General features: G+C 40.2%; 1 protein-coding gene and 1 long non-coding RNA gene across 9 annotated transcripts in view; one reads left to right on the top strand and one right to left on the bottom strand.

Moving 5' to 3' along the window:
* Nucleotides 1-2,420, bottom strand: part of LOC147267545 (uncharacterized) — a 29,081-nt gene extending 26,661 nt beyond the window's left edge. The window contains exon 1 of the long non-coding RNA XR_015112041.1: nucleotides 2,222-2,420. This is a non-coding gene — a long non-coding RNA (uncharacterized LOC147267545). The remainder of the gene's footprint in view (nucleotides 1-2,221) is intronic.
* ptpdc1a (protein tyrosine phosphatase domain containing 1a) lies at nucleotides 1,760-24,608 on the top strand. 8 transcript variants are annotated; one of them, XM_086198437.1, is made up of 12 exons: nucleotides 1,987-3,597; nucleotides 5,110-5,249; nucleotides 7,683-7,932; nucleotides 9,810-9,905; nucleotides 11,603-11,774; nucleotides 11,955-12,035; nucleotides 12,151-12,269; nucleotides 14,725-14,862; nucleotides 18,023-19,107; nucleotides 19,961-20,146; nucleotides 22,057-22,167; nucleotides 22,252-24,605. In XM_086198437.1, exons 4-12 carry the CDS (start codon nucleotides 9,818-9,820, stop codon nucleotides 22,351-22,353), a joined length of 2,082 nt encoding a protein of 693 aa, XP_086054563.1. In that variant the 5' UTR covers nucleotides 1,987-3,597; nucleotides 5,110-5,249; nucleotides 7,683-7,932; nucleotides 9,810-9,817; the 3' UTR covers nucleotides 22,354-24,605. The 8 variants fall into 8 exon arrangements, with proteins under 8 accessions (XP_086054558.1, XP_086054560.1, XP_086054565.1 ...); XM_086198432.1 differs by lacking the exons at nucleotides 5,110-5,249; nucleotides 7,683-7,932 and adding an exon at nucleotides 1,760-1,952 and having other exon boundaries at nucleotides 3,516-3,597; XM_086198438.1 differs by lacking the exon at nucleotides 5,110-5,249.
* Nucleotides 24,609-26,457: the final 1,849 nt, after the last annotated feature.

Genomic DNA, 26,457 nt, shown 5'->3' with positions numbered 1-26,457 from the left:
GTCAGATGCACCCTTGAGTGACCCTGCAGGTTAGCCCAATACCTCACTATTAATTGCTTCCTTCTTAGCTCCAGGGGCATCTCACCCATCTTCACCTGCAGTGCTGCCACCGGTGTCGTCCCTAGTGCCCCACAACACACCCTCAGTGCCTTATTGTATACCACATCCAGGACCCGCAAGTGACACTTAGCAGCCGACCCATACACTATACACCCATAATCTAGCGCCGCCCTCACCATCGAAATACAAATAGTCTTCAGTGCCACACAGCTAGCCCCCCAGTCCCTACCTGACAAACACCTCATCACATTTATTACCTTCCTACACCTGCCCTCAACCCTCCTAATGAGCTCCACCCAAGTCAACTTACTATCAAAAACTACTCCCAAATACTTAAAGGACCCCACTCTCTCTAACGCCCTACCATACGTCCTAAGCTTTTCACCACTCACATCCCTCTTTCTAGTGGCCAACCTGACTGAATGAGCAAATACCTATTAAATACCCCTTTGCCCCTCCCCTGGGCAAACCAACAAAAAAATTAATAGGGTTTTAAAGTATAACTTAACAACTGTAAACAAATATTCATGAATCAATTATTAACTGCAACCTCAAAAAAGTACTAAAAAGCTTCCGTATGGCTGTATATTACACACATAAAACATGACAAATCAGGAAAACACATTCAATCCACTATAATGGCATAGTCCATGGTCACGGGTCTCTCTGTAACGCACCACCAAGCGCTATTTAAAACGAAGCCAGGAAGTACCCTGGTTTGCCCGAGGATCCAAGGCAACCGAATGCAGCACACACACACACACACACACACAGTGTGTGTGTGTGTGTGTGTGTGTGTGTTTGACCTCGGGACACAAGTGCGGTTCTGCAGAGAAACACTCAAACGGGCTCCGCGAGACAGTAAGCACACTGCGCACCGGCACGATCAGGCTGAGAGTGAGAGAGAAAGTGACAGCGCCGGACAGGAAATGACTGCCATCGGGCATTTTGTGCAAAATCACTGCCAAAGAAAATCGTTGAAATAAAAAAAAAAAGTAGGGTGTTAAAAGAGAAACACTTCCACTTTGTTTCAGTGGATCCAGGAAGTATTACATCTCTTTCTTTTAACAGAAGATGAACCCTTTTCCCTGCAGATAATGCCAGCACAAAATGGTCTCTTACTAACCCATATGATGTGACTCCATGAATCCCTCTACTTTTGCATATTTGTCATGCCTATTCTTTCTTTTCAGATACATGTTAAAAAAAGCACAACAACTGGAATAAACAGAACATTCTGTGTTAACAAGTGAATTGAACCATTGATATAAAAGGCCAGTATAAGCATATAAAAGATTGGCACAGTAAACACAAGCATTAAAAACATTGCCCCTGCAAGAATATTTAGGGTAAAGACCACACTATTGCTTTATTTTGGGTCTACACACATTTTATGTGTGTAAAAAAAGAGAATGCTAGGCATTTGTCACAAAAAAGAGAAATGCTCATGAATAACCTTGGTCTAAGTATGTTGGAGTTGCTTACCATTATCCACTGTCTACAATAATCAGAACTGCATCATGAGACACAAAAAAAATCGTCATTTGTCATCTTAACTTTTCTTTACTTGAAACATATAAAAAAGCGAGTATAAATCAAAATACAATAAATGCAAAAGTGAGGATATCAAAATGTTATCTTATTAATAAAATGGCCTATACAAACGCTTAAATACACATGACGCAATTGGGCCGTCATACTCATGCATGACAACACGTCAGGTTGCTATGCTAAGTTAGCTAGTCAGCTAGTTGACTTAGCTGACAAAACGATGTGGCTAGAGGAACCTCCGGTTTGTCGTGTCACCGACAAGACAACCTTAGTGTAGATATATATACATGGACGATGTTAGATATTCTAACAGACCTCTGGACTCGCCAGATAGGAAACGGGTAAGTCAGGTCTGTGAGAGCTACCATGCTAGCCTTATGTAACACTGTAAATCTAAGCTAATAAGCCAGCGCCAAGGTTTAGCGCTGCAGCATCAGTACCAGACACTAGAAGCAGTTACTGTACAACATTCAAGATGTTGATCTAATGTTAAATTTTCTTTGTCACACGTCAATGAAACTGAATTTCAAACTAAGTGTACAGACAACATAAGGTCAGCTAGCTCTGAGATATCGACATTCAAAACGTTAGCCGAAGAACTGACATTTACCGTTTTGAGCGTTCGCTGAATTATCTTTCCAAACATTAATTTGTACTCTTTGCTCGTGACATTTCAATGCAAAGCCTGGCCACCTGATGACAGCTGAAGCCTTCACAAACGAACAAGCATCAACTGGACCCCAGGTTAACAGAAACAGTGTAGCATATGACTTCAGTATTGAATCCGACCATTGTGAGGCCTATTTATGTTGTTGTTTTTAAATGTCAGTAGAGGATACTGATATTGAACAGGAGGAAGCAGCTGGTCATGTAGGGGCCCAGCCTCACTCAACACTTTACGCAGAGGGCAGTGCATACTCATGTTTCTATATCGTGTGTATATAGCATTTGGCATTTCACTATTAGTGAGTGGCTGAGTATTTTGGACACGTGTGCAAATGAGTGTCATAGTATCACTCAGGCTTTCATAATCGCTTGCATTTACCATTCAGCTACTGGTTTAGACCCGCCACCATGCTGTAGATTAGAGATGTTGATCAATCATCTGTGGTCTGGTGAACATGACAGCTGACAAAGTAGGTAGAAATGTCATTTTTTTCTGCATCTGCTTGTTGAACAGGTGGTTTAATATTTACTCTTTGACTTATTCTTGTGAAGGATTTATTGCTGTAAAAAGAGTGCAATTTTCAACTCATCATGGCCCTTCTGACCTGCGCTGTGTGTGTGTGTGTGTGTGTTGAGGTGCTTGCCCTGCTCAAAGAGAAACTACAGAGGCAGAGAAATTGCACAACTTGATGACATTGCACCCTAGTAATTACAGGTGCCACATTTTCAGTGCTCAGTATTACCAACCAGCAGTACACAGCCCTACAAAGTAAATTGTCGTGGTTTGTCTTTGATCTTGCGGGTCAGGCAGATTTATCATGTGGATTTAGCCCATGACCATACCACGCTCAGCTTTGCATTAGGAGAACTGTGTAGTGGGTTATTAACTATTTGGCTTAATTAGTTGTCAGTATTTTGTAGTTAATAGTTTCTGCCACTTGAGGTCTTGGCTTTGATAGAGTTAGATGGTTACAGAGGTGCTCAGCATTTAAAACTCTTCTGGTGCAGGCATGTGTCTGATCCAACAATGTGTTTGAATCCTTGTGCTGTCATGTGTCTTGTGCTGTCATTTGCACACAAAATTCCTTTCATATGAAAAACATATATTTTAAGTGGTTTAGATACTCAACTTCGCTGTTAACTGGTTAGTGATTAAAATGATAAAGCAAAAAGTGGTAGCTGTAGGGAAGGGTTGCAGATTGTTAGTGTTCAGTTCAGTGATGGCTCTTGGGAGAAAGTTGTTTTTCAGATTGGAGATTCGAGCTGTAATGGGGCCTGTAGTGCCTCCCAGAGGGCAAGAGCGAGAAGAGCTGATGATGGGTGAGTACCAGCTGTCAAGATGCTGCTGGCTCTGTAGAGGCCTCTTTTGGACTCAGATGATTTTGTGAGACGTGTTTCGGATTCTTAGGAGATTTTAATTTTATGCCTCTGTACATTTTGCATACTGTGCCATGATGCAGTGCATTAATACATTATTAGTACATTATTTAATTGCTGCAGTCTTCCCAGCCATTCATATGCGTGGTCCGTTAAAGTCTGCTGATATGCAGTCCAGATCAGCACCAACATGAAAATGAGCAGACGATGCTCCATGATGTACATTAAAAATTGCAAGGGATTTGTTGTCTACCCGCCTTAACTGTATAAGCAATCACGGAACGGCTTTGCTGCCATGTGACAATTTTTGGACCGTTTGAGTTTGGCCTTTGTGAACGCGAACCAGACCAGTTTAGAAATTGCAACAATGTATTGTTCTTGCTTTAGTTTGAATCAGAAAACGGGCCTTTTGGTGTGAACACAACCTTAGACACAACTAGATATACAGTAACCTATTTTCCGTAGAATTTTATTTCTACCTGTTTCCATTTAGAGAACACTTTTATTTATTCTTATTAGAGTTAAGTAAGAAAAGATCCAGTTACCTAGTGCAATTTGGAGGAACCCATGAGAGTAATATTTTCTGTAATTTTTATGTTTTCGTAATCTATCAAATATAGTTCTTCGACAGAAAATCTAATCAGCAAAAATCAGTCAACCTAAAAAGAAAAATCTGAAAATGTACAACATAAAAAAGACACATTTATGATTAAATCATGGATAGTAGCTGGAAATGTGGGAAAATTATACCAGACAAACTTTTTTTTCTACCACCAGATCTTTGTGTTGTGTATTATTCAAAGTAACACATTGTGGTTCTGACTAAAACCATTGTCAAATCAGAGTGAGCACATGAATTATAGAACAGTGCAAAATAAAAAAATCTTCATTTGGAAAAAAAAATTATTTACATGTCCACTCAAAGCCCTTCTTTTGGCTGCTGCTGTTCAATTTTTAACAACTTGATCTGATAGTTCTATTCAATTTTTAAGATTGGATTCGGGGATTTTGCATTGCAGTATGATAACTGAACAAGCCTAAAACCTAAACCTAAAAGTGATGACATATGTATGATACATCAATTCTGGACAATAAGAAAAATGTATATAAGCTTTACCATTTTAAACCCATCTTTCTTGCCTTTTGAGAATTGATTTTTGAGTTTACCAGTTCCACTTAAATGTGCCTTGAAGTCAGTTGATTAAAGTCATGACCAAAGCTTAAATAAGTATTGTTGATAGACAATTGATTTAAGTTTTTAAATGATAATAGTGTGTCTACTCTCAAGTGTAGATAATATGATGTATTATGCAGGGCAAAAGTCTAGATATGTAGATAGGTGAGTCTCTGACTTGTCATAAACAATGAAAACTATCAAAGGTGTATCATTTTAGAAGATTATAGATTTAGGTAGAAAGGCGCTCTTTAAAAATGAATCCATTTGTCATTTACCAGTCCAAGAAGGAGAAGACAGTATACTGGAGAGACTAAGAGTGTCAGAGCAGGTGAAGGCCACAGAAGGAGGAACAGATGAAGAAATGAGTGAAGAATAGGAAAAAGAAGTGAATGCTGAGGATTCTGAAAGAGAGAGACAGGTAGGGAATGATAAGGAGGCTGATGAGGGAGGAGATGATGTTGACAGGGAGCAAGAGGGTTCTACTGTAATTCCAGCAGGACCACTTGTCCACATGACCACTGCTGTCTTTTCATTTTCTTTCCATATAAATCCAGTACAGTTTACATGTATGAATATGTATATGGGGATTCCCACTTACTGCATCCCTTGCCAACCCATGTAAAACTTTCTAGGTTAGCCACTACTTCTTTATTGTTATTGTTGAGGTTATAAGCATGCTGTGTAAAGTTAAACAAGGCTGCAATTAACTGCACAATGCTTATTAAATAAACATAAAATATACATGATCAGTTTAATTTAATTTTTTTTTTCAAATTTCTTATTTGGACTGGATTTTTATTTCACATACAGAGAGGTAGCTGCAAAGACATAGGTTCAATCAGGCTCACATTCAGATTTAAAATTCATATATGAAGTTTGCAGCAGTCTTTTTTTGTCTTGAATCACTTGGGCCCTGTTTACACGTACACGGATATTTTAAAAAACTGAGACATTTCTCTTTGTTTGTACCCTTTGTTCACATGCAAACGTGGAATCTGCCTGTTAAAACAAATCTTTCTAAAAACTCTGGCCGGAGTGGAGATTACGGAAAACGGCGTTTATGTGTTGCCGTGTAAAATGGGCAAAATGGCGTTTTCAGTGCCCATCACAACATGAGACAGAAAATGCTTAACCTCATGTTTGCAACCGGTGTTCACACTTTTTTTTTTTGGCTACTGATTTGTGATCATGGATGCATTCAGAGCAGCAGTGTTGGAGCAAACTATTTTTGTATGTTTGCATTTGCAAATACAGCTGAGGAGCAGTGATAGAAAAGTGCTCAGAGGTCAGCAATTTTGTAGATTTCTCCTCCCTCCAACATGAAGACCACGTGATTGCCAGTGTCGCCAGTTTTGGGTTCGACTTGGGCGAACAGCTGTTTGTTGGGAGAACTTTGAAAATGAAGTGGTTTTCCTGGAGGAGTGGCATGAAAATTTTAGGATGTCATCGCTGCTGTCACTCTCCGAGTTTCTGCGTCCCTACATTGAGGGTGAGATGACTGTAATGCGGTCTACTGTTGCTGTCATAAAAAAAGTTGCCTGCACCTTATATTATCAGTCTGACAAGGGTAGAATGCGTAAGACAGTCAATGCTTTCGGTCTCTCCCAAACAAACGTTTCAATTATAGTAAGGGAGGTGTGTGAGGCAGTAACTGTCCACTTAGGTCCCATGTACATAAAACTGCCCATATCTGAAAAGTCTGTACAGCAACTAGTTCAGAAATTTGAAGAGGTACACAGAGTCCCTCAATGCATAGGTGCTGTGAATTGCACACATGGAAATAAAACCACCGTCTGTAAATTCCACAAATTATATCAATTGAAAAGGCAGGTTCTGTTTGAATGTTCAGGCTATCTGTGATTATAAATATTCTTTCATTGATGTGATAGTGGCCTGACAGCATTCACTTTCGCAAATTCCACTCAACGACCATCTGAGAGCTGAAAAATACCACCATGTCCCAAGCAAATAGTTGAGGATGAAGAGGCCATACCAGTGTACCTACTTGGGAATCCTACATACCCTCTGCTCCCATACCTAATGAAAGATTATGTGAATTGGAGGAGTGATGCTCAGGAGCAGTACTTCGGACTGTCTTTGTGCTGTGCGCGGTTGGTCATCGAGACACATAGCACCTCTGTATTTCCCCCGAACTGCCTAAAGCTTGGTTGTGAGGATGGTGCATGTTATGTCCTCATTTTGATGAGGAAAATTGGCAGATGCGTTGGGGTAGTGCCCTAAAAAGAGAGTCAGTATGTCGACATATTTACTTGCAATGTTTTCTTGTAATTTTGAAGTTTTGTAGTCTAAAGTTACATTCAACAAGAGCTCTACATCCTGACCAGTCCACACGAACGATGGTACCGGCACCATTTTTCTGCAAACAAGAAAGAGGATGTGTGATTTGTTGCTGGTGTTGCTATTTTCAGGATTCCAGTTGCCTCATGTGGCAGAGCATCCTCCTTCCCAGACACTAGTGCACTTTGCCTCTCCCTCAAAAGCCCCAAAAGAAAACAGTTTTAGTTACAGCAACATGCTTTGTCTTAAGGTGGAAGAACAGATTGCTCGTGTTACCTCTCTGTGTAATCATTGTTGCCTGGCATACTTTGCAGATAATGTTTTTCTGCTCAGTATCCGACACTTTAAATCCAAACCATGTCCACACTATTGATGTTGCACAAGCATTTTAACAATCTCCTCCTCCTTCATGCGCTCACTCCTCGCATCCATTTTGACAAACAAATGCGCAATTCAATGACATCCTAAATTTTTGTGGTAGGGCAGTATGATGAAACCTCTACTGTTGGCCAAATTTATATTGCATACCGCTTATACCAGTTATGCCCAACAGGGAGGAGGCCTCAAGGCCGACCCAGGACATGCTGGAGGGATTATATCTCTCAGCTGGCCTGGGAACGCCTCGGGATTCCCCCGGAAGAGCTGGTGGACGTTGCTGGGGTGAGGACAGTCTGGGCTTCCTTGCTGAGACTGCTTCCCCTGCAACCTGGACATGGATAAGCGGAGGACGACGACGAGAACAACGAAAAAGTTATTCCATCCGATCTGGTTGAACACTTCCTCTGTGTCAAGTGTATGACAAAGTCAGTGGATGCTCCTGTCTTTGAATACATAGTTTTAAAAAATTCTCTGAGTTTAAGGGTAGAGCGCCAATGTCGTGCAAAGCCAGTCTGGTCCGAGTGAACTTGATTTTCGAGTTAGGGGTTCATTCTAATAGTACTGCATCTTGGCAAGTACTTTTTCCATCAACATCAAGGAATGAAATTAAATGTAGAGGGCAACCTCCTTTTGATCTTTCCCTTTATTATGAATCAGCATTATCACAGCCTCTTTTTTTCATGTAGAGCATTAGAGGGGGGGTGTGCATTGTTCGTCTAATTTGATTTGATGGGCTGGAGTGAGGTGACCTAGTTCAAGTGGTGTGTGGTGGACTTTTCCAACTCTCAGATACTATTACTTTGTGTATCCGTAGTCTACTTGAATGCTGTAGGGTTTGAATGCAACTTTTTTTTTTTAAATAAACTTGTTCCCAGCTTATCTCTGAATGCCACATATTCCAATCATATACATGTGTCAGTAGTGCCACATAAGTCATCTTTCATCTGGGCGATTTAACTTTATAGAGTAACAATAGCTGCTGAAACCACATGATTTTGATGTGTTTGGCTCCTCAATATGGCTCCTCAATCATATTGTCAGAAAACAACACCTAAATTGAGCTTGGTGCTTGGTCAGTGACTGCTCCATGTTGATGGCCTCTCTGGGTTTTTGTTTCTTCATGGTCAATTTATCCTCTATATCTGATGCTAAAATCTTTGTATGTGGACCTGGAGTAGTTTTGTGCAGATAGGAGGCTTGTATATTTAGAGGAGGAATTTCATCAGAGCTATCACACACATGTCTTACTGCTTCATCCTTCATTGCTCAGCAGTGCCCCCCTTGGAGGATTTTGTTGTTCTCACGTGGCATAAAATGCCACCAATTTTGAATGACATGCCATGGAAATATTTCAGTAAAGTTTGAGCCCCTACAGACTACTGCCCCCCCCCCCCATCTGCTGCAGTCTCATATCTTAAAAATCCAATCTATCAAAAATGGAGGTAGCCATTTGTGCTGTGGAGAGCTGTAACCATGTTTCCTGTCATAGGTTGCATGCTGCACCTGCATGGCTGCATCTGAGAGACTGCTGCTAACTTTGATTCCATGAATATTCAAATATATTTATGATTTATGATTTGTTATAGTAACAGTTTGCAAGTTTACTGTTATGAAACTTGTCTCTCTTTCATTCCTTGTCACAATGCTATGACGTTAAACGTAAACTTGACAAATTATGCAGGCTCAACTCACTCAATTATTGATGCCATCCTTACTGGTTTTAGCAAAATGGCAAGAAAAAGTCAAGGTCAGTTAATCTTTTGCCCTTCAAAAAGTAAGCATCTGTGGCACACTGATCTTGCTCAATAGTTAATTTATGACAGTGAGGCAGAGGACAGTGAAGGTGCAGAGTTTCACTCCTGCAGCACTAGTCAGCACAAGTGATGAAGTTGATTAGGGCTCTGGGTGAAATCTGAGAAGCAGTTGGTCCTTAGAGTTAAAATGACTTCTGTATGTCCATGTGATACTGCATGAACTGTTTCAGGCTACATAAGTAAGGTGTCCAAATCAAGTATTGCTCTGTGTAGTTGACTCTGGAGTCAGTTTAGTTTGATCTTGATGGTACTCCAAGTTCATATTGTTGTCCCCAGTTGTTAGATGGATACATGAGCTGCTGACCTTGTGGCTCACTCTGTATGTTTCCTCTCTCTCCCCTGGGTTACCATGCCAGGCAACGTTGCTCATGCGTTTTATGTCTCACTTGTGAGCAGACCTTGTGACTGTTTGCATTATTAGTAGCCTGTGCTTGTAAGCTGACATTTTTCCTCCTCTCTTTGTCACAATGATTCTCCACACCTTTCAGCATCTGCCATGGCAGCTGGTGTCAGCATACTGAGTGACCTCCCTTACTCTATGAGTGGAGCCTGCGGTGCCGAATTCAGCATGGAGATGGAGACAGGTAAGGGAGCCTGGCAGCACACAAACTGCATAGGGAAAGATGCTGGTTATTTAGAAAGCCACTGTCCTTGACTATATGGAAGTTTCAGGTCTCTACATGCTTTAATTAAAAATATGAAAATTCATATACATCCTATAGCGACTGTAGGTGCTCAATGTAGCTGTTTAATTTTGACGGAAGAACAAAGATGGTCATTTCTCAAGCTCAAATGGAAACTGTAAATTGTCTGAGAATTTTGCAATTGTTCATTCAAGACAGAATTACAAAATATGCAAGCACACTATGTTTTATTGGCATAACTTTATTATTGTGTTGCATTGTTATATCTCTTAGCTTTGCTGTTGCACAAAATGTTGACTTGGTCTGGTATTCTTACACACCAGACAATGTGCAGTGACCAACATAACTTTATTTGCTGTTGGCCCAATGTATATTTTTACTGGCCCAGATGCCAAAAAGTTAAAATAATTTCTTTCCTGTACTTTTCTTAATTTATCAAATATTTTTCTTTCAAACATTTTTTCACAAGTTAATTTGCTAGTTTAAGGGCTAGGGGGCTTGTGGAAAAAATGTCTTGGCTTGAAACTAACAATGAGGCTTGCACTTAACAGAGCCCCAGCTTATGCCCCATGCTTAAAATAGGGCCCTATATATTACAATTTTGGTAACTCATTACAGGTTGATGGGCCTTAGATATGTTTGGTACATGTGTATGCCTTTACATTCTTTAAGATGGTGTCTCATCAATTCATTTTTGCAGTCTTAGGAAGAGCACTTTTTCTTGAGACATCAATACATAATGAAGTCCTTTAATGGGAGTGTGTGCATCTCTATCTTCACTTGACCAGAATACCGCAACATTGTTTTTGCACAGTTCGTAATTTTATTGCTTTTGACTCCACATAATTCAAAGAAGGATGTTTTGAAGGAAACTTGAGCACTTTCCAAGTGTATTGGAAATGGTGAGGTATGTTTCATCTTTTCATGTTATATTTTATGGAAAGATCCATTTACATGTTGACATGCAGGTTTTCATGAAGTATTTTAGTCTTACTTGCCCATGCTCAGATATTTATTGTGTGTACAGGTTTTGTATACCTCCTATTGACTAGCAGCTTCAACATTTTCCTGACTCAGATCTGTGTGAGATGTGTGTGCATACACCTGCCCCATCGACCTCCCTCTGATGGAAATGGTTGTCATGGTGACCCCTAAAATGTCGCTACTGGGCTGATAAATTGTATTTGCATCTATTAGCAATTTAGGGACTGTTGTGTGATGATTTACGGTTGGGCTCAGATCTGTTGTGCCACAAACCTATGTTATTACAGCAGTGAAATGCTGGCACTGCATGCCTCAGTGCCATAGCCTTGCTATAAGATGCATCAACAGAGAGTCCAGTACTCTTTTGCTGGAGAGATTACAGGCTGCAGGAAGAGGCCTATTCTGCTGAAGATCCTGCAGTCTAGGTGAAGTTTGGCCCTGAGGAGCCTCTCTTCCTCCCAGAGAGTTATGGTGGCCATCAGTGTGAACCTGCCTCTCACTGAGCACAAGACAAGGAGGTGTAACCTTATTGACGACATAACCAGTGTTTTTGCATCAAGGATTTTGATGATGACTTACACTCTGAACTACTGTATAAGTTCAACTTGATTCTTGTGTGATTACATTTACATTGCTGCTTTACTTTTTCACAGCCAATGTGAGGATCCCTACAGCTAAGTACACCAAAATGGGAGAGACCCTGAGGTATGTCATCCCTGGTCACATGCAGTGTTCCATGGCCTGTGGAGGGAGAGCCTGTAAATATGAAAACCCCTCTCGCTGGAGTGACAAGGAGCAAGCCATCAAAGGATTATACTCATCCTGGTATGTCTTGTCTCACGAATTTCATGCTTTCAGTGTCTCAGTATTTAAGGATAAATCAAAACATTTTTTGTCACTTTTTTTGAATAACTTTCACTTGTTAAACAGTCCTAAGGAAATTTTTATCTTTGTTCAACATTTTTGCTCAACTGTCAAATTTTTTGTATCTTTCTTCATTTACAGGATTACTGACAACTTGCTAGCTATGGCAAGGCCTTCCAGAGAAATCATAGAGAAATATAATATAATTGAACAATTTCAAAGGTACAGTGATCTTCTTTCATACCTTTTTGGTGTTTTTAATAACACTTTGTCAGATATCAATGTGTACACAGTGCAGAAGTTTTTGAACATTATTTTGGAATATCAATGTACTCAGGTGTGGTTTGAAGACAGTCATAAACCTGCAGCGGCCTGGAGAACACGCCAGCTGTGGCAACCCACTGGAGCAGGAGAGTGGTTTCACCTATCACCCAGAAACCTTCATGGAAGCAGGCAGTGAGTTTCTCTGTTTTCCCTCCAGCACCTATACCACTTTCCCCCAATGCATATACTTTTTTAAACCCTGGTAAACCTGCTAATCAAAGCAGATTGATCGCTTTACCAAAGGAAGTAGATGAGGAGTTCCCTTTCTCTTGTATTTTCTTTCCTGTGTTACGTGATTTAGTGCAGTCATTGCACTGGGAAAGAAATGAAAGGTGTTGTCAAAAATGCCCTGGAGTTTAATCTCAGTGGCTTGTTACTTATTACTACTTAGTGATATAGGTGAGAGCAACATAGAGGGCTGTTCTGCTTGTGCTCTGTTGTATCATTTGCTCCAGTCTTTTTTTTAAACTCAGTGTTAATTAAAAAATTTCAGAGTGCTGTGTGATTGCAGATGAGTGAGTTGTAGAAGTCACCAGTTGAGTCAACAAGCATTAATTGCTTCCATTGTGTTCATGTCGATAGTGGAGCTCCAACACTAATCATAACTGTTTCAGAGACTGGAAGCAGGCCGTAATTTACCCCATTGTCTCGGGTTTCGTGTGATGCTTTCTGATTTGATGTTACCATGAAATGTTCAGATGTACAGTATGACACAAGGAAATCAGGATCTACAAAGTGAGTGTATACTCCACAAGTAGGCATTGAATCAGTAGTGCAGCCTGCATGTGTGTCAGGAAGAGTACAGCTCTTTCCACATTTGTACAAAGTGGAGAGTAGAGGTACAAAATGAGTCTGTGTAGAACACCAGTCATCTGTTGTACATGTTGCTACCCTAAAATATTTGCATCCTACATGAAGATGGATGGATCATGTATAGATGGTGTTATGTGCATAGAAGGTCTTACACAAGAGACTAAGTTAGACGTGCTGGCAAGGTTGTGCTGTTGCCTACATCTGCCATGTGATTTGGTTCTTAGTAACCAAGTAGTTACTTAGGGATTCCACATTTCTTTTGAGGATTGGTTCTTCTTAACAAGCTCTCTTGAGATCTTTACCCAAGTCACATTGTCAAAGCATCAGCTGCATTTTGAATAGTCTGTCAATGGACTCCATAAAACCTCCAGTCTAAACAATCTAAAAAATATTTTGTTTCTCTTCAAGTTCATCATACACATGTAATATCCAGTTAGGAAATCTGTACATCGGGGCCATCTTAGTTTGTGCAGACAAAAAATGCATTTAAAAAATAAAATCACACATGTTCTTTGATCACTTGCTGTATTGAAAGTGATGAGGGGTGGGGGGATCAATTCCAGAAAATGTTTGGGTTATTCATTGGATTTCTGGAATTTCTAAAAAATCTACAATATCTGATTTAACGTTCACACCTTGAACTATTGACGGCTAAAGGTCACGTTAATGTGTGGTGTACCAGTTGTGCTGCTCGATCATCTTACGGAAGAAGTACATCATCCTCAAAAGGTTTTGACAAATTTATTTGGAAAAAAGTAACTGAAAACTGTTGGATTTAGATAAATGTAGGGTTGTGAAAGTACAGTGTTTGATCTATGATGCCACTACATTTCAAAGCAAAGTATCCTTAATGCAGTTACTCAAGTAAACGAGGGATACCTGGACATTCTACTTAAGTAGGGTACCTCAGTAAAAACTGTCGAGCATGCGCACAAAGGCAGTCAATAGACATCTAATGACTCATAATGTGTTTCGGGCAAGACATCAGTCAAACCAATCAAAGTACCTCCTGTCATTCCCTTTAAAGCCCAGGTTGCGCCAGGACTTGGCGTGTTGCTATTTCAGTGGCGCAGGCATTTCAACTGAAGAGAGCACTTCTCATCTGAAGAAATGGACATCCTTGTGCATCAGGTAAAGGCGTGTGCACGTGTTACGTTCGTATACTCGGGCAGAAGGCATCCACTGAAGCCACTGGAGGAAAGGCAGGCCTGGGAGGAGGTGGCAGCCAATGTACCCACGTTGTTGGTCATCAATAGAACTGCATTGCCTTGCTGCACATCTGCTCATCTGATCGATGCGCCCTTTTATATAGCACTCCACACCTTCAGCCCCTGACCAAAGATCAGCGTCTTTTTGGTCTATGGTGCAAATGTTTTCTGGTGTCTCAAAATAGCTGGTTGTACCAGACTACACCTCACTAACATACTTTAGCAACTGTAGATACAGGTGGACCACAAATTAACTTGCAAGTTAAAGGGCGAGGGCCCTTGGCATGAAAACCACATATGCAGCAACTGGAAATTAGCAATGACACTTGTGCTTGACCTAGTGCCAGGTTGTGCCATGCTTAAGATAGGGCTCAGGAAGTCTCCACATGAATGGCTAACCCTAACTGTGCAATTACTAGGAATTTTACCAGGATATTAGTTTATATACATATAAGCTACAAAGAACAATGAAAGATTCCATCTTTTCACCAACACAGACTTTGTACCAATTGTGTAGAATGGCCGAGTAGATGGTAAATTGTGTTTTCTGGCTTTGTGTATTTCAGTTTTTTACTACAACTTTGGTTGGAAAGACTATGGTGTTGCATCTTTGACTACCATCCTTGACATGGTCAAAGTCATGTCATTTGCTGTCCAAGAGGGCAAGATGGCTATCCACTGCCATGCTGGTCTGGGAAGAACAGGTTTGTTATTCCAACAAAAAATCATTTGCAAACGGTATGGTATGTTTCCATTTATAGCTCATCAGCAGTAGCCAAGTAGCGTGCAGGGCTTACCACCTACAGTAGCATCGCTAATGCAGCATCACCTTTAAAGCTGTGGAGTACATCATTAATGAATTATTTGTGAGCTTATCACTTGGGTTAATAGCCTTACCCTGGACCAACACATAAAATGCTCTAAGTTGTTTTCCCAGCATTGGAGTTGCTCAATTAATCAGAGTCTAGGCTTACTTTAGTTGCTCTGTGCTGCCCTCCATTGGGTTTTGCGCTCCAGCAGTTCCAACCAGACCAATCCATCGGGACAGTGATGAGTTGGCCAGATTTATTAGTTTCTTTCCTTGATCCTTATTTCCTCTAAGAATGAAGTGGACTGTTTCCAAATAGAAAAAAAAAAACATGTGTTGTCTAACTCCACTAGGTTTTCTATTTTGAGCATTAAAATGGCGTTATTTTACAATTGTACTGTAATAGTTAAAAAAGCGCACCACCTTCAGTAAAAGGGAAAAATTAATTCATGATTTATACGTTCAGAGTAAGTCTTCTCGTCTTAGTTGACATGGTTATTGATGACTATAAATAAATAAGAGGTAGAATAAGAATTAATGCAGTATTATATCATACAAATAATTATTGGGAAGACAAATGGCCATGTGGTTTTTTTTAATATACGTAAATGTTAGTGAATTGTGTTAATACTGAAACGCCAATTTCAATTTTCCCTAATTTGAATTGAGTTTACTGGCGGCACGGTGGTGCAGTGGTTAGCACTGTTACCTCACAGCAAGAAAGTTCCAGGTTTGGGTCCCGGCTCGGGCACGGGATCTTTCTGTGTGGAGTCTGCATGTTCTCCCCGTGCCTGCGGAGGTTCTCTCTGGGTACTCCGGCTTCTTCCTACTGTCCAAAGAAATGCAATTGGGGACTAGGCTAATCGGATACTCTTGACTGCGGGTGGGAATGGTCGTCTGTCTATATATGTTGGCCCTGCAATGGACTGGCGACCTGTCCAGGGTGTACCCCGCCTCTCGCCCATAGCCGCTGGGATAGGCTCCAGCCCCCACCCCACCCCCTGCGACCCTTAACAGGAATAAGCGGAAGAAAATAGATGGAATTGAGTTTACTGATTTTTCTTAGTAGAGCCTATTTCCAACATCTGCTCTTATACTGAGCAGCAAAATTTAAGTGCCTCAGTCTTAGATGTCATAAGAGGATCAGTTTTCTTCTTGTCAATAATTAATTACTGTTTGTCTGTTGTTCTCACTTTTTTAATGAAGTTTTAAGCCCAAAATCCAAAGTATTCCATACATGTCCAAAAGACTGTTCAAATGGCCCAGGTTGCAGATCACTTTCTGCATCTGCTACAGACATGTTTGGTGTGAGAGCTCACAACCTCAGTTACCACTCTTCAAATTAGCAGTAGCAACAACGAGACTCCTGCCCTTCCCCTTCTGGAGAGGCTTCAGTTAATTGGCATCAGCAAACAATTACAGGTGCATTACAGCCTCTCACTTATCAGGAGTGTGAAGTGACTTTTCCAATGTGCATGCATACAGTGAGAAGCAGCCTAGGCTCATGCCAGAACTCAGTGGCCAGACAGCAGTGGTCTCATGATAGCGATTCAAATATACACTTGAATTACAATTTGAATATATATTAAAACTTGGAATATTTCTAGATATTTCTTACTCACAGTGGGTGATCCACATTGTGCCTGAGCACATTTGCCCCCTCAAGACTTATTTGTTTGACTATTGTTAGTCTGGCCTCAACATGGTTGGAAGAGTTTGGCTTCAGCACAGTATACTTGCACAAGCACAGACTGACTCAGCACAAAATCTGCCACATATACAGCAAGGATGCAACTCAAGTAGATAGAGAAAAAAGTCAATCAATATGATGGGTAATGATGTGAAGGGAGCATGAGAATATATCTGTGTGGCATTTGCCTCTCCTTTGTTGCATACACACTTTGTGTTAAACCAAGTAGCAATCCCTAAGTTTGCGGTGCAAAATTTCCTCGAGTGCAATATGACCAAAATTCACACCCTGATATTAGTCATCTCATATTGGTAACAATACATATTCTGAAACTTCTGCAAATTCAATACTTTGTTGAATAAATTACTTGTATAGAATTACTAAATGGAAGGACCCTATTATACACTCCTGATCAAAATCTTAAGACCAGTTAAAAAATTGGTCTTCACTTTTTTGATCAGCTGATGAACAGTTAAACTATTTCAGTTAAATTATTGTTTTCAATAAATGCCTGCTCACAACTTTTGGTCTCTTGTTCCCATTTCTTCTTTTTGCATTTTGAAGCTCTACTTAGAACCCTTCCTAAGATCCAGCAGTGCAAAATGCAAATTCATGCAGTTTTTTTAACTGGTCTTAAGATTTTGATCAGGAGTGTATTACATATTCTATTCTTCATGAATGAGTACTCTAAATACTAGTATTTACTGATGTATTTTTCTTTTATCAGTCATAGTGACAAACATTTTCCATCATGTCAGGCAGTCATACGATACAGGATACTGGAGTATTTAAAAAAGTGGTGTCAGTCATTACCATCATAATTGTGACATCATTAGCATGACAATTATTCTGTTTTTTTGTTGTAAATATGGAGCACAATCCTTACCAGCCAGCAGTGCACTTACCTTCTTAAAGACAACAGTGTCAGTTTTGTCTTTTATTGAGAGGGAGGAGGAGATAGATATGATGTGTTTCTCAAAGTGAAGAACATAACAGAAACGCAGCACTAATTCAGTCAGTGGTCAAGGAAATCAAAAAGAAATCTGTGGAAACACCACACTAAAGTAGAGTGTAAGAGTTGTTACACATTCAACATTCACATTTGTTCACACATTTACTCCTTCAAAATTTTTTCCCAATGACAGCTTGTAATTGAATCTCACTTCCCAAATTTATATGCAAATAAAAAAACAGTATTTGAGCTTTCATAATTTTTAATCATGCATCTGGTATGGATTTGTTGCCAGCCAAGTGTAGATGCTCACTAAGACTCATCGGTCAGTCATTTTCAAAGGACATCTGAGTGTGAACAGAAACTTGAAAGGCACAACTCTGTGACATTATATGTGTCTTTTTCTTTATGCAGGTGTGTTGTTGGCTTGTTACTTGGTCTTCACGTCCCGGATGAGTGCTGACCAAGCCATCCTGTTTGTGAGAGCAAAGAGGCCCAACTCCATTCAGACCAGAGGCCAGTTGCTGTGTGTCAGGGAGTTTGCTCAGTTTCTGGTACCTCTGAGAAGCATTTTCTCTTGTGCAGAACCCAAAGCAAGTGCTGTCACCTTGGCCCAGTACCTTACCCGGCAGCGCCACCTGCTGCATGGCTATGAGGCACGGCAGCTGAAGAATGTGCCAAAGGTAGTCCAGTTGGTGTGCAGGCTTCTCATTGATTTTGCTGAGAATAGACAGGTGGTGATTGAGGATGAGTGGCTGGAAATCCCTGACCTCACAGCTGAAGTGGAGAAGACTGTGTCTCAGCAGGCACTTCAGCAACTTGGGAAAGAGATGAGAGGGAAGGGGATTCCTGTTTCACCTTGTGTATCAAGTCCTTTCAGCCCTCTAGCTTCGCAATCCAGACTTCCTCATGACCAGCCTCTTGCCAGTGATAATGAACTTGACCCTCTTTGGAGGCAGCAAAATGCTGCAATCCATCTGAGATCTGCTCTCTCCAACATAAAGAGCCTCAGTTACAGTGATTCTGTCCTTCACAAACTTGGAACACAGCAGAACCATTTTGAACCATGTCTGAAGAATAATAACCCAACAATCCACTGCCTGATGAAGCATTCTTTGTCTCACAGCAGCCTTACAACCTCTATGTTTTTTCATGAGGACATTATGAGCACCATTCAGGACAGTGGATCCCCATTTTTTAAAAACCCACTACATAAGGGTCATCAGAATTTTTCTTTAGATCTATCTGAGTGGAAAGGAAAAACGCACTACAATGCCACACTACCACCCTTATTAGCCAAGAGCAAATTGATAGCCACTGAGGAGCAGCCACACATGCGCGTATCAACAGATGAAGCAGGCAGAGTGGATTTCTCAGAGGTTCCCTTAATCACGATTCAGTCACAACTCCCCCCAGAAAGCAGATGCCTGCTGGTGGCCAAAGCTCTGGCAATGGACCTGACGGACAAGGATCTCCCTTCCAAGATCTCAATGTGGCAGGTACTACTGAAATCACAAGTATCACACCTATGATTAGCATCTCTAATGACTTTTATCAGAACATTTTATCATGACTTGTAGAATATGAGAATAACACTGAAGCAAGCCAGAGGTTTTTTTTTTTTTTTGGTACAGTCAAACCTAATGTAGCTTGATGATTTCAGTACAACCCAGTTCATCATGTCCACTGTGTTCTTTTTCTATAAATATTAGTAAAAATGCAGCACTACTGTATTAAGATGGCAAATTGTAATTCTGTTTTTGTTGCTAGGTGGAAGACTTGAGCAAGAGGAAAAAAAGAATATCAGCACTCCAAAGTTCTCCCATTCACACAATTAAATGTGTCATTTCCAGCTCTATCCTCTTTTTTCCCCCTTGCTCAGTTCTTTCTGATTCAATACCCATCCTATTTGGATACTGGATGTGCATGTATTTTTTTCATTTCATCAGTTGGAAGCCTTGCACATCATTGACACACAGTCCACAAATTCAACATCACATAAAACCAGTTGGTCAGTGAATAATCAGATTATATGTTTGAGCTTCCCTGAGATTAACTTGCTTGTATGTGTGACATGACATCACAACTAGTTACAAAAACAGTTGTCATTATGCCAAAGAGAATGATCCATTTGTTTGAAAGAAACATTTTCACATTGATTTATGTAGATCATGTAGAGAAAAAGGAAGGGGGAGATATCAGTTTAAGACATAACAATTACTATTTTTTTTTAGCTTCTGAAAGCAGAGTATTTCTGTGTCTTAAAGTCTACACAACATCTTTATACAAGTGAACAATTCACCTATTAGCTTATTGATATTTGATTCCAAATGCTCTTTGTTGTGATGGCAGATGGAGCTGAACTCGAGAGAGGGGGCTTGGGAGAGGCTGTGTATGGAGCGAGATCCTCTGGTCCTGGCCGGTCTTATGTGGTCTTGGCTTGAGCAGCTGAAGGATCCTGTAATCAGCAGCGAGGATGTAAAATCCCTCAGTGAGAAGAATCTAACTCCACAGAAGGCCCTTCACTCTCTGGAAAAGGTAGTTGGTTTCCCTTGTCAGATGTGCCAAAACAGAAGTGTGCGAAGCAGACAGTGATCGGGGTTTTTGGACCACACTCAATAAAGCCTTTATATTTGGCACAAATCATAGCTTTTGGTGTAAGTGTGCTAAAAAGTTCTTTGTCTTCGTCTTCATCGTCCTCGTTGGACATGCCTGGAATACCTCCCGAGGGAGGCGTCCACCTGAACTGACTCCTCTCGACATCTATTCTGAGTCCCTTCCAAATGACTGAGCTTCTCAACCTGTTTCTAAGGGAGAGCCCAGCCACTCTGCGGAGGAAACTCATTTCGCAATCTTGTTCTTTCGGTCATTACCCAAAGCTTCTGACCATAGGTGAGAGTTGGAACATAGATTGACCGGTAAATCGAGAGCTTCACCTTTCGGCTGGGCTCCCTCTTTACCACAACAGACTGGTTTCAGCTGCATCACTGCCCTCAGTTTTGAACAAGATCCTGAGATACTTAAACTCCTCCACCTGAGGCAGGAACCCCCCCCCCCCCCCCCCCAACCTGGAGTGGGCAGGCCACCCTTTTCAGGCTGAGGACCATGGCCTCAGACTTGGAGGTGCTGATTTTTATCCCTTCCGCTTCACATTCGGCTGTGAACTGCCCCAGCAAGAGCTGTCGTGGCTTGATGGAGCTAAGAGGACCATGTCATCCGCAAAAAGAGTCCGGTGGCAAAGGGCAGCCTTTGCGGAGTCTAACCCTCTCTGGGAACAAGTCCGACTTACTGCTGGCAACGCGAACCAGACTCTCACTTCCCCTTGTAGAGAGACTGAATGGACCTTTGTAAGGGGCCATCCACCCCATATGCCCGGAGTACCCCCTACAGGGTGCTCCTGGGAACACGGTCATAAGCCTTCCCCAGATCCACAAAGCACATATGGAGTGGTTGGGCAAACTCCCATGCCCCTTCTTGCAACCAAGCGAGAGTAGAGAGCTGATCCATGGTTCCATGGCTGAGACCAAAACCACATTGCTCTTCCTTGATCTTAGGTTAGACTATCGCCCCAACCCTCCTCTCTTGTACCCTGGCATAGACCTTTCCAGGGAGGCTGAGGAGTGTGATCCCCCGTTAGTTTGAACAAACCTTCTGGTCCCCTTTCTTAAAGATGGGGACCACCACCCTGGTCTGCCACTCCAAAGGCACCACCCACAAGCACAATGTCTTTTGGAAAAACAGAAAAAAGGCAACAAACTAAGACATTTCTGCACCTCCAGCGGTTGACAACACTGCTGCACATTCTAGAGACCTTCTGGACAAACTGTAGTGACTTTACACTGAAGACAGTCAACAGTACTTACCCACAAAATCAGAGACTGTCATCTGTCCTCAGATGAGATTGACATGGAGATTCAGGGCAGATTCAAGTCACCTAACACAAGCATGAATGAGGTTCACAGATGAAACCTGTACTGTTACCTCTAACTCTCTGTGTGACTGACCATTTTGCCTGTAAATATTGCCTCAAACAGCCCAGCCATAGTATTTACACTTTGTTAATGTATGTATTTTTATGCCTATGCAGACCTTGTCACATGATGTCATCAGAAATGTAGCAGTACAGATTCGGAGTACCTACTGTTAATATGAAGTGCCTTATTTAAACCTGAAGGAGCCCTGCCCATGTCAAAGCAATTGACAGAGCAGCTAAAAGGAGATGCTACTAAGATTGAATCTCTGTTCTAACAATGACATTTTTAGTAGAGTAGCTGTAACACATGTGAGATGATAAATGAAACACTGAAGAAGAGGTCCAATGATCTTTTCTTTTTTAGCCAAAACACGCCTGTGAGCCCCAGGGTCAGTTCAGGACACTTAATGTCATGTATTGTAAAAATGTGATGGTATCTCCTTCATCTGTTCACATTCCTCATCTCCACAAACAGGGTCACCGGCTCACTCTGTTGTGCATCCTCAACTGTGCTGCTCATCTCCTACCAATGCCTGAAGAAATGGAGACCAGCTTTCTCAACCAAACAGTAAAAATATTTACTAAGGTGAGTTTTAAACTACTGTATGGTCTATATATATCATTCTAAGATGTGTATTTTGTATCCAATGAATTTGTTCTTTCCCTCAAGATGGACCCTGCCTCAGAGAAAAACAAGTCTTCATACACAACTCTTAAAGCAATCCTGAGTCGGCTTCTGCATGAGCTGAGCGAAAAAAGCTGTCAAGAGTGAAGAATCCTGATCTAGCCTCAGCCAGATCAACCTGGGTTCCAAACTCAATTCTGGGCATTACTTTATTTGAGGCCAGTTTCTTGAATCAAATACTGTTGATAGCCAATCTTTAGTTGTTCCAGATATTTGCATTTATTTCATTTTCCTTGAAACTCTTAATACACTTTACACACTGCCATTCTTTACTGTATGTGCCACGGTGCTTAGTTTAAAAGCATTCGCTTGTTTGTAATATTTGTGAATGTTGCTTTCAATACCTGATTTTTTTGTAGGAATCTGATGAGAATCCCTTTCAAGAATTTAATGTAATGTCACATATGTGTATGTCAGCTGTCACAGCTGTAGGAAATATGATTTATTTAAAACAAATATGTTTTTAAACTGTGCATATGCTAAAATGTGATTGTCTATCCAGATCTGCTTATTTGAAATGCAACAATTCAAATAGGATCTCTAACCTGTTGACAAGCCTCCAGGTTGCTCTATTCTTTTTCAATGTGATGTGTTTTATTTGAGTGAAATGCAAGCTGTGGCTGTTGTTCCAGCAGTGCAAATTCAACAGGCCACAGTGCATTTGCTTTTCCTGTTATATGTTTTATGTGTGTTGTCCTATGTGTAGTTATGTTGCTCCTGCATTTGTAAAACATCATGTGTAACTCCATCCTGCCAGTTTGAGGCTTTTATGACTGAATGGCTGCTTCTCACCTCTGTCTCATATACAACACGTTGTAATGAAGACCTGTCATCACTTGCTGACTATAACCAAAGTATGAACAATATGGGAATTTTTAACAGCACTATTTTTTCAGTACTTCAACAGACTGCTTTTTACACACTTACTGCAGACTGTGTAAGTCTTTCTATGGAAAAATATTATACAATCCATACTGAATTTTTGCAATGTTGGGTGAATAGAGCTGAAAATTGAAGTCAGAAAGGAAGCATGGAGTGCATTCTGCTGATGTGTCAGAAAATTAACATCCAACTTCATTTGTTCCCAAGAAGGCATAGTTACATATTTACTTCTGGAATATTTTTTGGGATCAAAAACTATCATAAGATGGCACTCACACCCAGGTCACCAGCAGAGCAGCGCCACCAGAAGTAGATGGTTTGTGATGTCAAGTTTGTCCATGTGTGTGGCTGTTGATGTTGATGTCCTCCAGCCCAAATCAAATTTCCCACATGTGGAATAAAAAATTACATCTTATCTTATCACCATCACACCTATCACATATTATTAATTTATCATTTGATTAAAAGGAACATGGAAATCCAAATGATATACCTGAATTTGACATGATTTGTATTTAGCAGATGAAATTGTGGGGCTGGATGTTGACAGTGTTGCCAGTAATGAAATTTGTTACACTTTGTTAAGGTTTAAGGTATTAATGTTTGTATGTATACTTTGGGAAATTGGATTAGAAGAAGATCTCAGTTGTAAGTGAGACCTGAGCACAGAATTAAAATGGAATAAATTAGGTTAGAAATAATTTATTCTCAAAGTTTTAAAATTTCAGAACAGTCACACCTGAAACCCATAAGAATCTTGATAAAATTTTTGAATTGACCTTAGAATTAAGCCAAGACATGCTAAATTGTTCAGAAAAAAATCACTGACAACCTTTTATTGACAAGACAGTGAGTAGATGATAACTGCATTTTAAATTTGGGGTGGGGTAAACTATCCCTTTAAATCGTTTTGCCTCATACCTGAGTAGGAATGTGTGTTTAATCTGCACCACCCAGAACAAGTTATCAGAGTTGTGAATTCATTATGAATATCAACAAAAATACTGATATTGTATAAACATCCTCAGAAGAAAGGAATGTTGAACGAATAAGTATGCATTTAAAGTGATACCTGAGGACAAAGTTCTCTGCGTAAACAAGCAACTCATGCAAATTGGAAGAGGCAGCGTAGAAGTAAGTAGAAGGCTGAGACTGAAGTTTGACTTTATTAAAATGCATATAAGGACAGATTTCAAAGTATCAAAATTGAAAAAGTATTATAAGTCAAAATATGTTAACTTTATTTAGACATCATAGTGCCTTGAAAATAGCTGTTTACAGACGCAATTTATTTTCATCAAATTTGATTGCTCTGTATGTAAGAAACTGCTGAAGATGAGATATTTTCCACTCACTGCAATAGCTTACATGAGGACAGGATTCTTTTTTTGTTTAAATGTAGATTAAAAAAAAATTGATAATTGAAAAAAATAACACCAGACCATTTGTCAAGGATGTTTTCAAAGTACAGTAGAGTATGTTTGGTGTCAATTGGACAAAATTTGGGCAGAGACATCTTTAATATGTTTTACAGTTTTCAAGAAAATGATGAGATAGACATTAAATATGCTGCCAATTCACAGATTGTCAAATTTTCTGTCTGGATTGGGTCTACTTTTCTGATGTAGGTCAGAAATTGATATGTTATTCATTAGTTAGGATTTTTAAGTTTTTAAAATTTGATGGCACATGGCACCACCCTTGAGACTGAAGGTGAAGAAAGAATTCATAATTTGTTTTATTTTCATGCATGGACTTGTGGATTTCCTGGAAGAAAGAAAGGCAAGAACGAGGTAAGTGGATTTGTAGAGAATTCTAGGAACAAATGGCATAATGTGTGGGACACACAGAAGGGTATTATAATTATTATTAAACACCAGTGTGTTTATTATATCATTTTTAGTTGAATAAAGGGTAAATTACATCCCGTTGTAAAAACTCTGGTGGAGTAAGTAGTGTTCTGCTCTTCAACAATTTGATATGGAATCCGAATAAACCCATGAAGGTGGAGAAAGCGAAGGCAGTTCGGTGAGCCTTTTGACCACAGTAGGTGGCGATATGCATCTTGAAATTGTTTGCTATCCGCCAGATGAGTGAGAGAAGAAGAGCCTTTTTCATGGAGGTAGGCAGTAGTGGACTGTACCAACAATTTTAGTTAAATATATTTAAACTCGTGTAGCTTTGTTACTGAAAGCATGTGTCAGTGACATTGATGTAATTCTGTAGCGCAGGAGTCAGCTCTTTTACACGACGTTTCATTGTCTGTACCACCACGCTAGAATGTGCTACTAGCTAGCTGTTCACCTTAACTCCATAGCATTGGCTAGCAAGTGGTAAGGAGTGGTTAACTGACGTAGCTGCCAGAGTACGGTGTAAGGATTAGAGCAATGTGGATGTGCTTTTCAGAAGTTAATAATTATATTATCTTCATAGTAGTTAACCCTTTCAGTTATCTTACTTGATTCGGATCAGTTTCAGCCAGCTGTTACGATAAAGTCAGTGCCCCTCTAAGATATGATTTATTAGGCTTTGCCTGATTAGACTGAATTCCATAACTGTTGATCCCCTCAAAAGTAAGACCTAATGATTCCATTCTGTCAATGTTATCATTTCTCCGCCCCAAACAAAGTGACTGTTGATAAACTGACAGCAGCAAGTTACATGGGAGTGTTTTTTTTTTTAGTTTTCCACGAAAATGCTAGTAAGATGTTGTCATTACTTCAAATATAAGTTTATACAGCGCATTAAAGGCGGAAAGTTGAATATTGCGGCGCTATCTCTCTTTGCCTAGCTACGTTTATACACTGCCATAAATCCAGCCTCCACTTCGAAAGTCATAGTAATATTAACCCAGACTGTTTTACGCTAGTTGTACATGCTAGGCATTACGGTAAGAGCGAGGAGAATCTGCTAACAATTTGAAAGGATCATCTCGTGAACATGTTTTCACATTCATTGAGTAACGTATGAATGAATGGAAATGCAAATACCTGAATGAAACAGGAATAGATACTACATCAATAATTAACAAAGTAATTATAGAAAGGCTTTCTCATGTCAATATACCAATCTGTTCAGATGTAAGATTTTAAAAGTTATGCCCTGTATGTAAAACAGACATTCTATCATAAAACATATTGATATTTAAGGGAAATTGCCTGTTTCCACAGACCTGTTTCACTGCAGAATAATACTTCACCTCAACAAGGTGTTACCCAGAAAAGCTCAAGCCAATCTGAATTTTTCATTTTTCAGTTGTATTGTACAGAATGTGACCTTTACCTCGTTGACTGTTAATCTGATACATAA

The sequence above is a fragment of the Aulostomus chinensis genome, chromosome 3, assembly GCF_037954235.1.
Source record: "Aulostomus chinensis isolate RoL2024-O1b breed Wild chromosome 3, RoL_Achi_v1.0, whole genome shotgun sequence".
Taxonomy (NCBI): domain Eukaryota; kingdom Metazoa; phylum Chordata; class Actinopteri; order Syngnathiformes; family Aulostomidae; genus Aulostomus; species Aulostomus chinensis.
The sequence above is the reverse complement of the archived record's forward strand: the minus strand, read 5'-3'. Positions and strand labels throughout refer to the sequence as shown.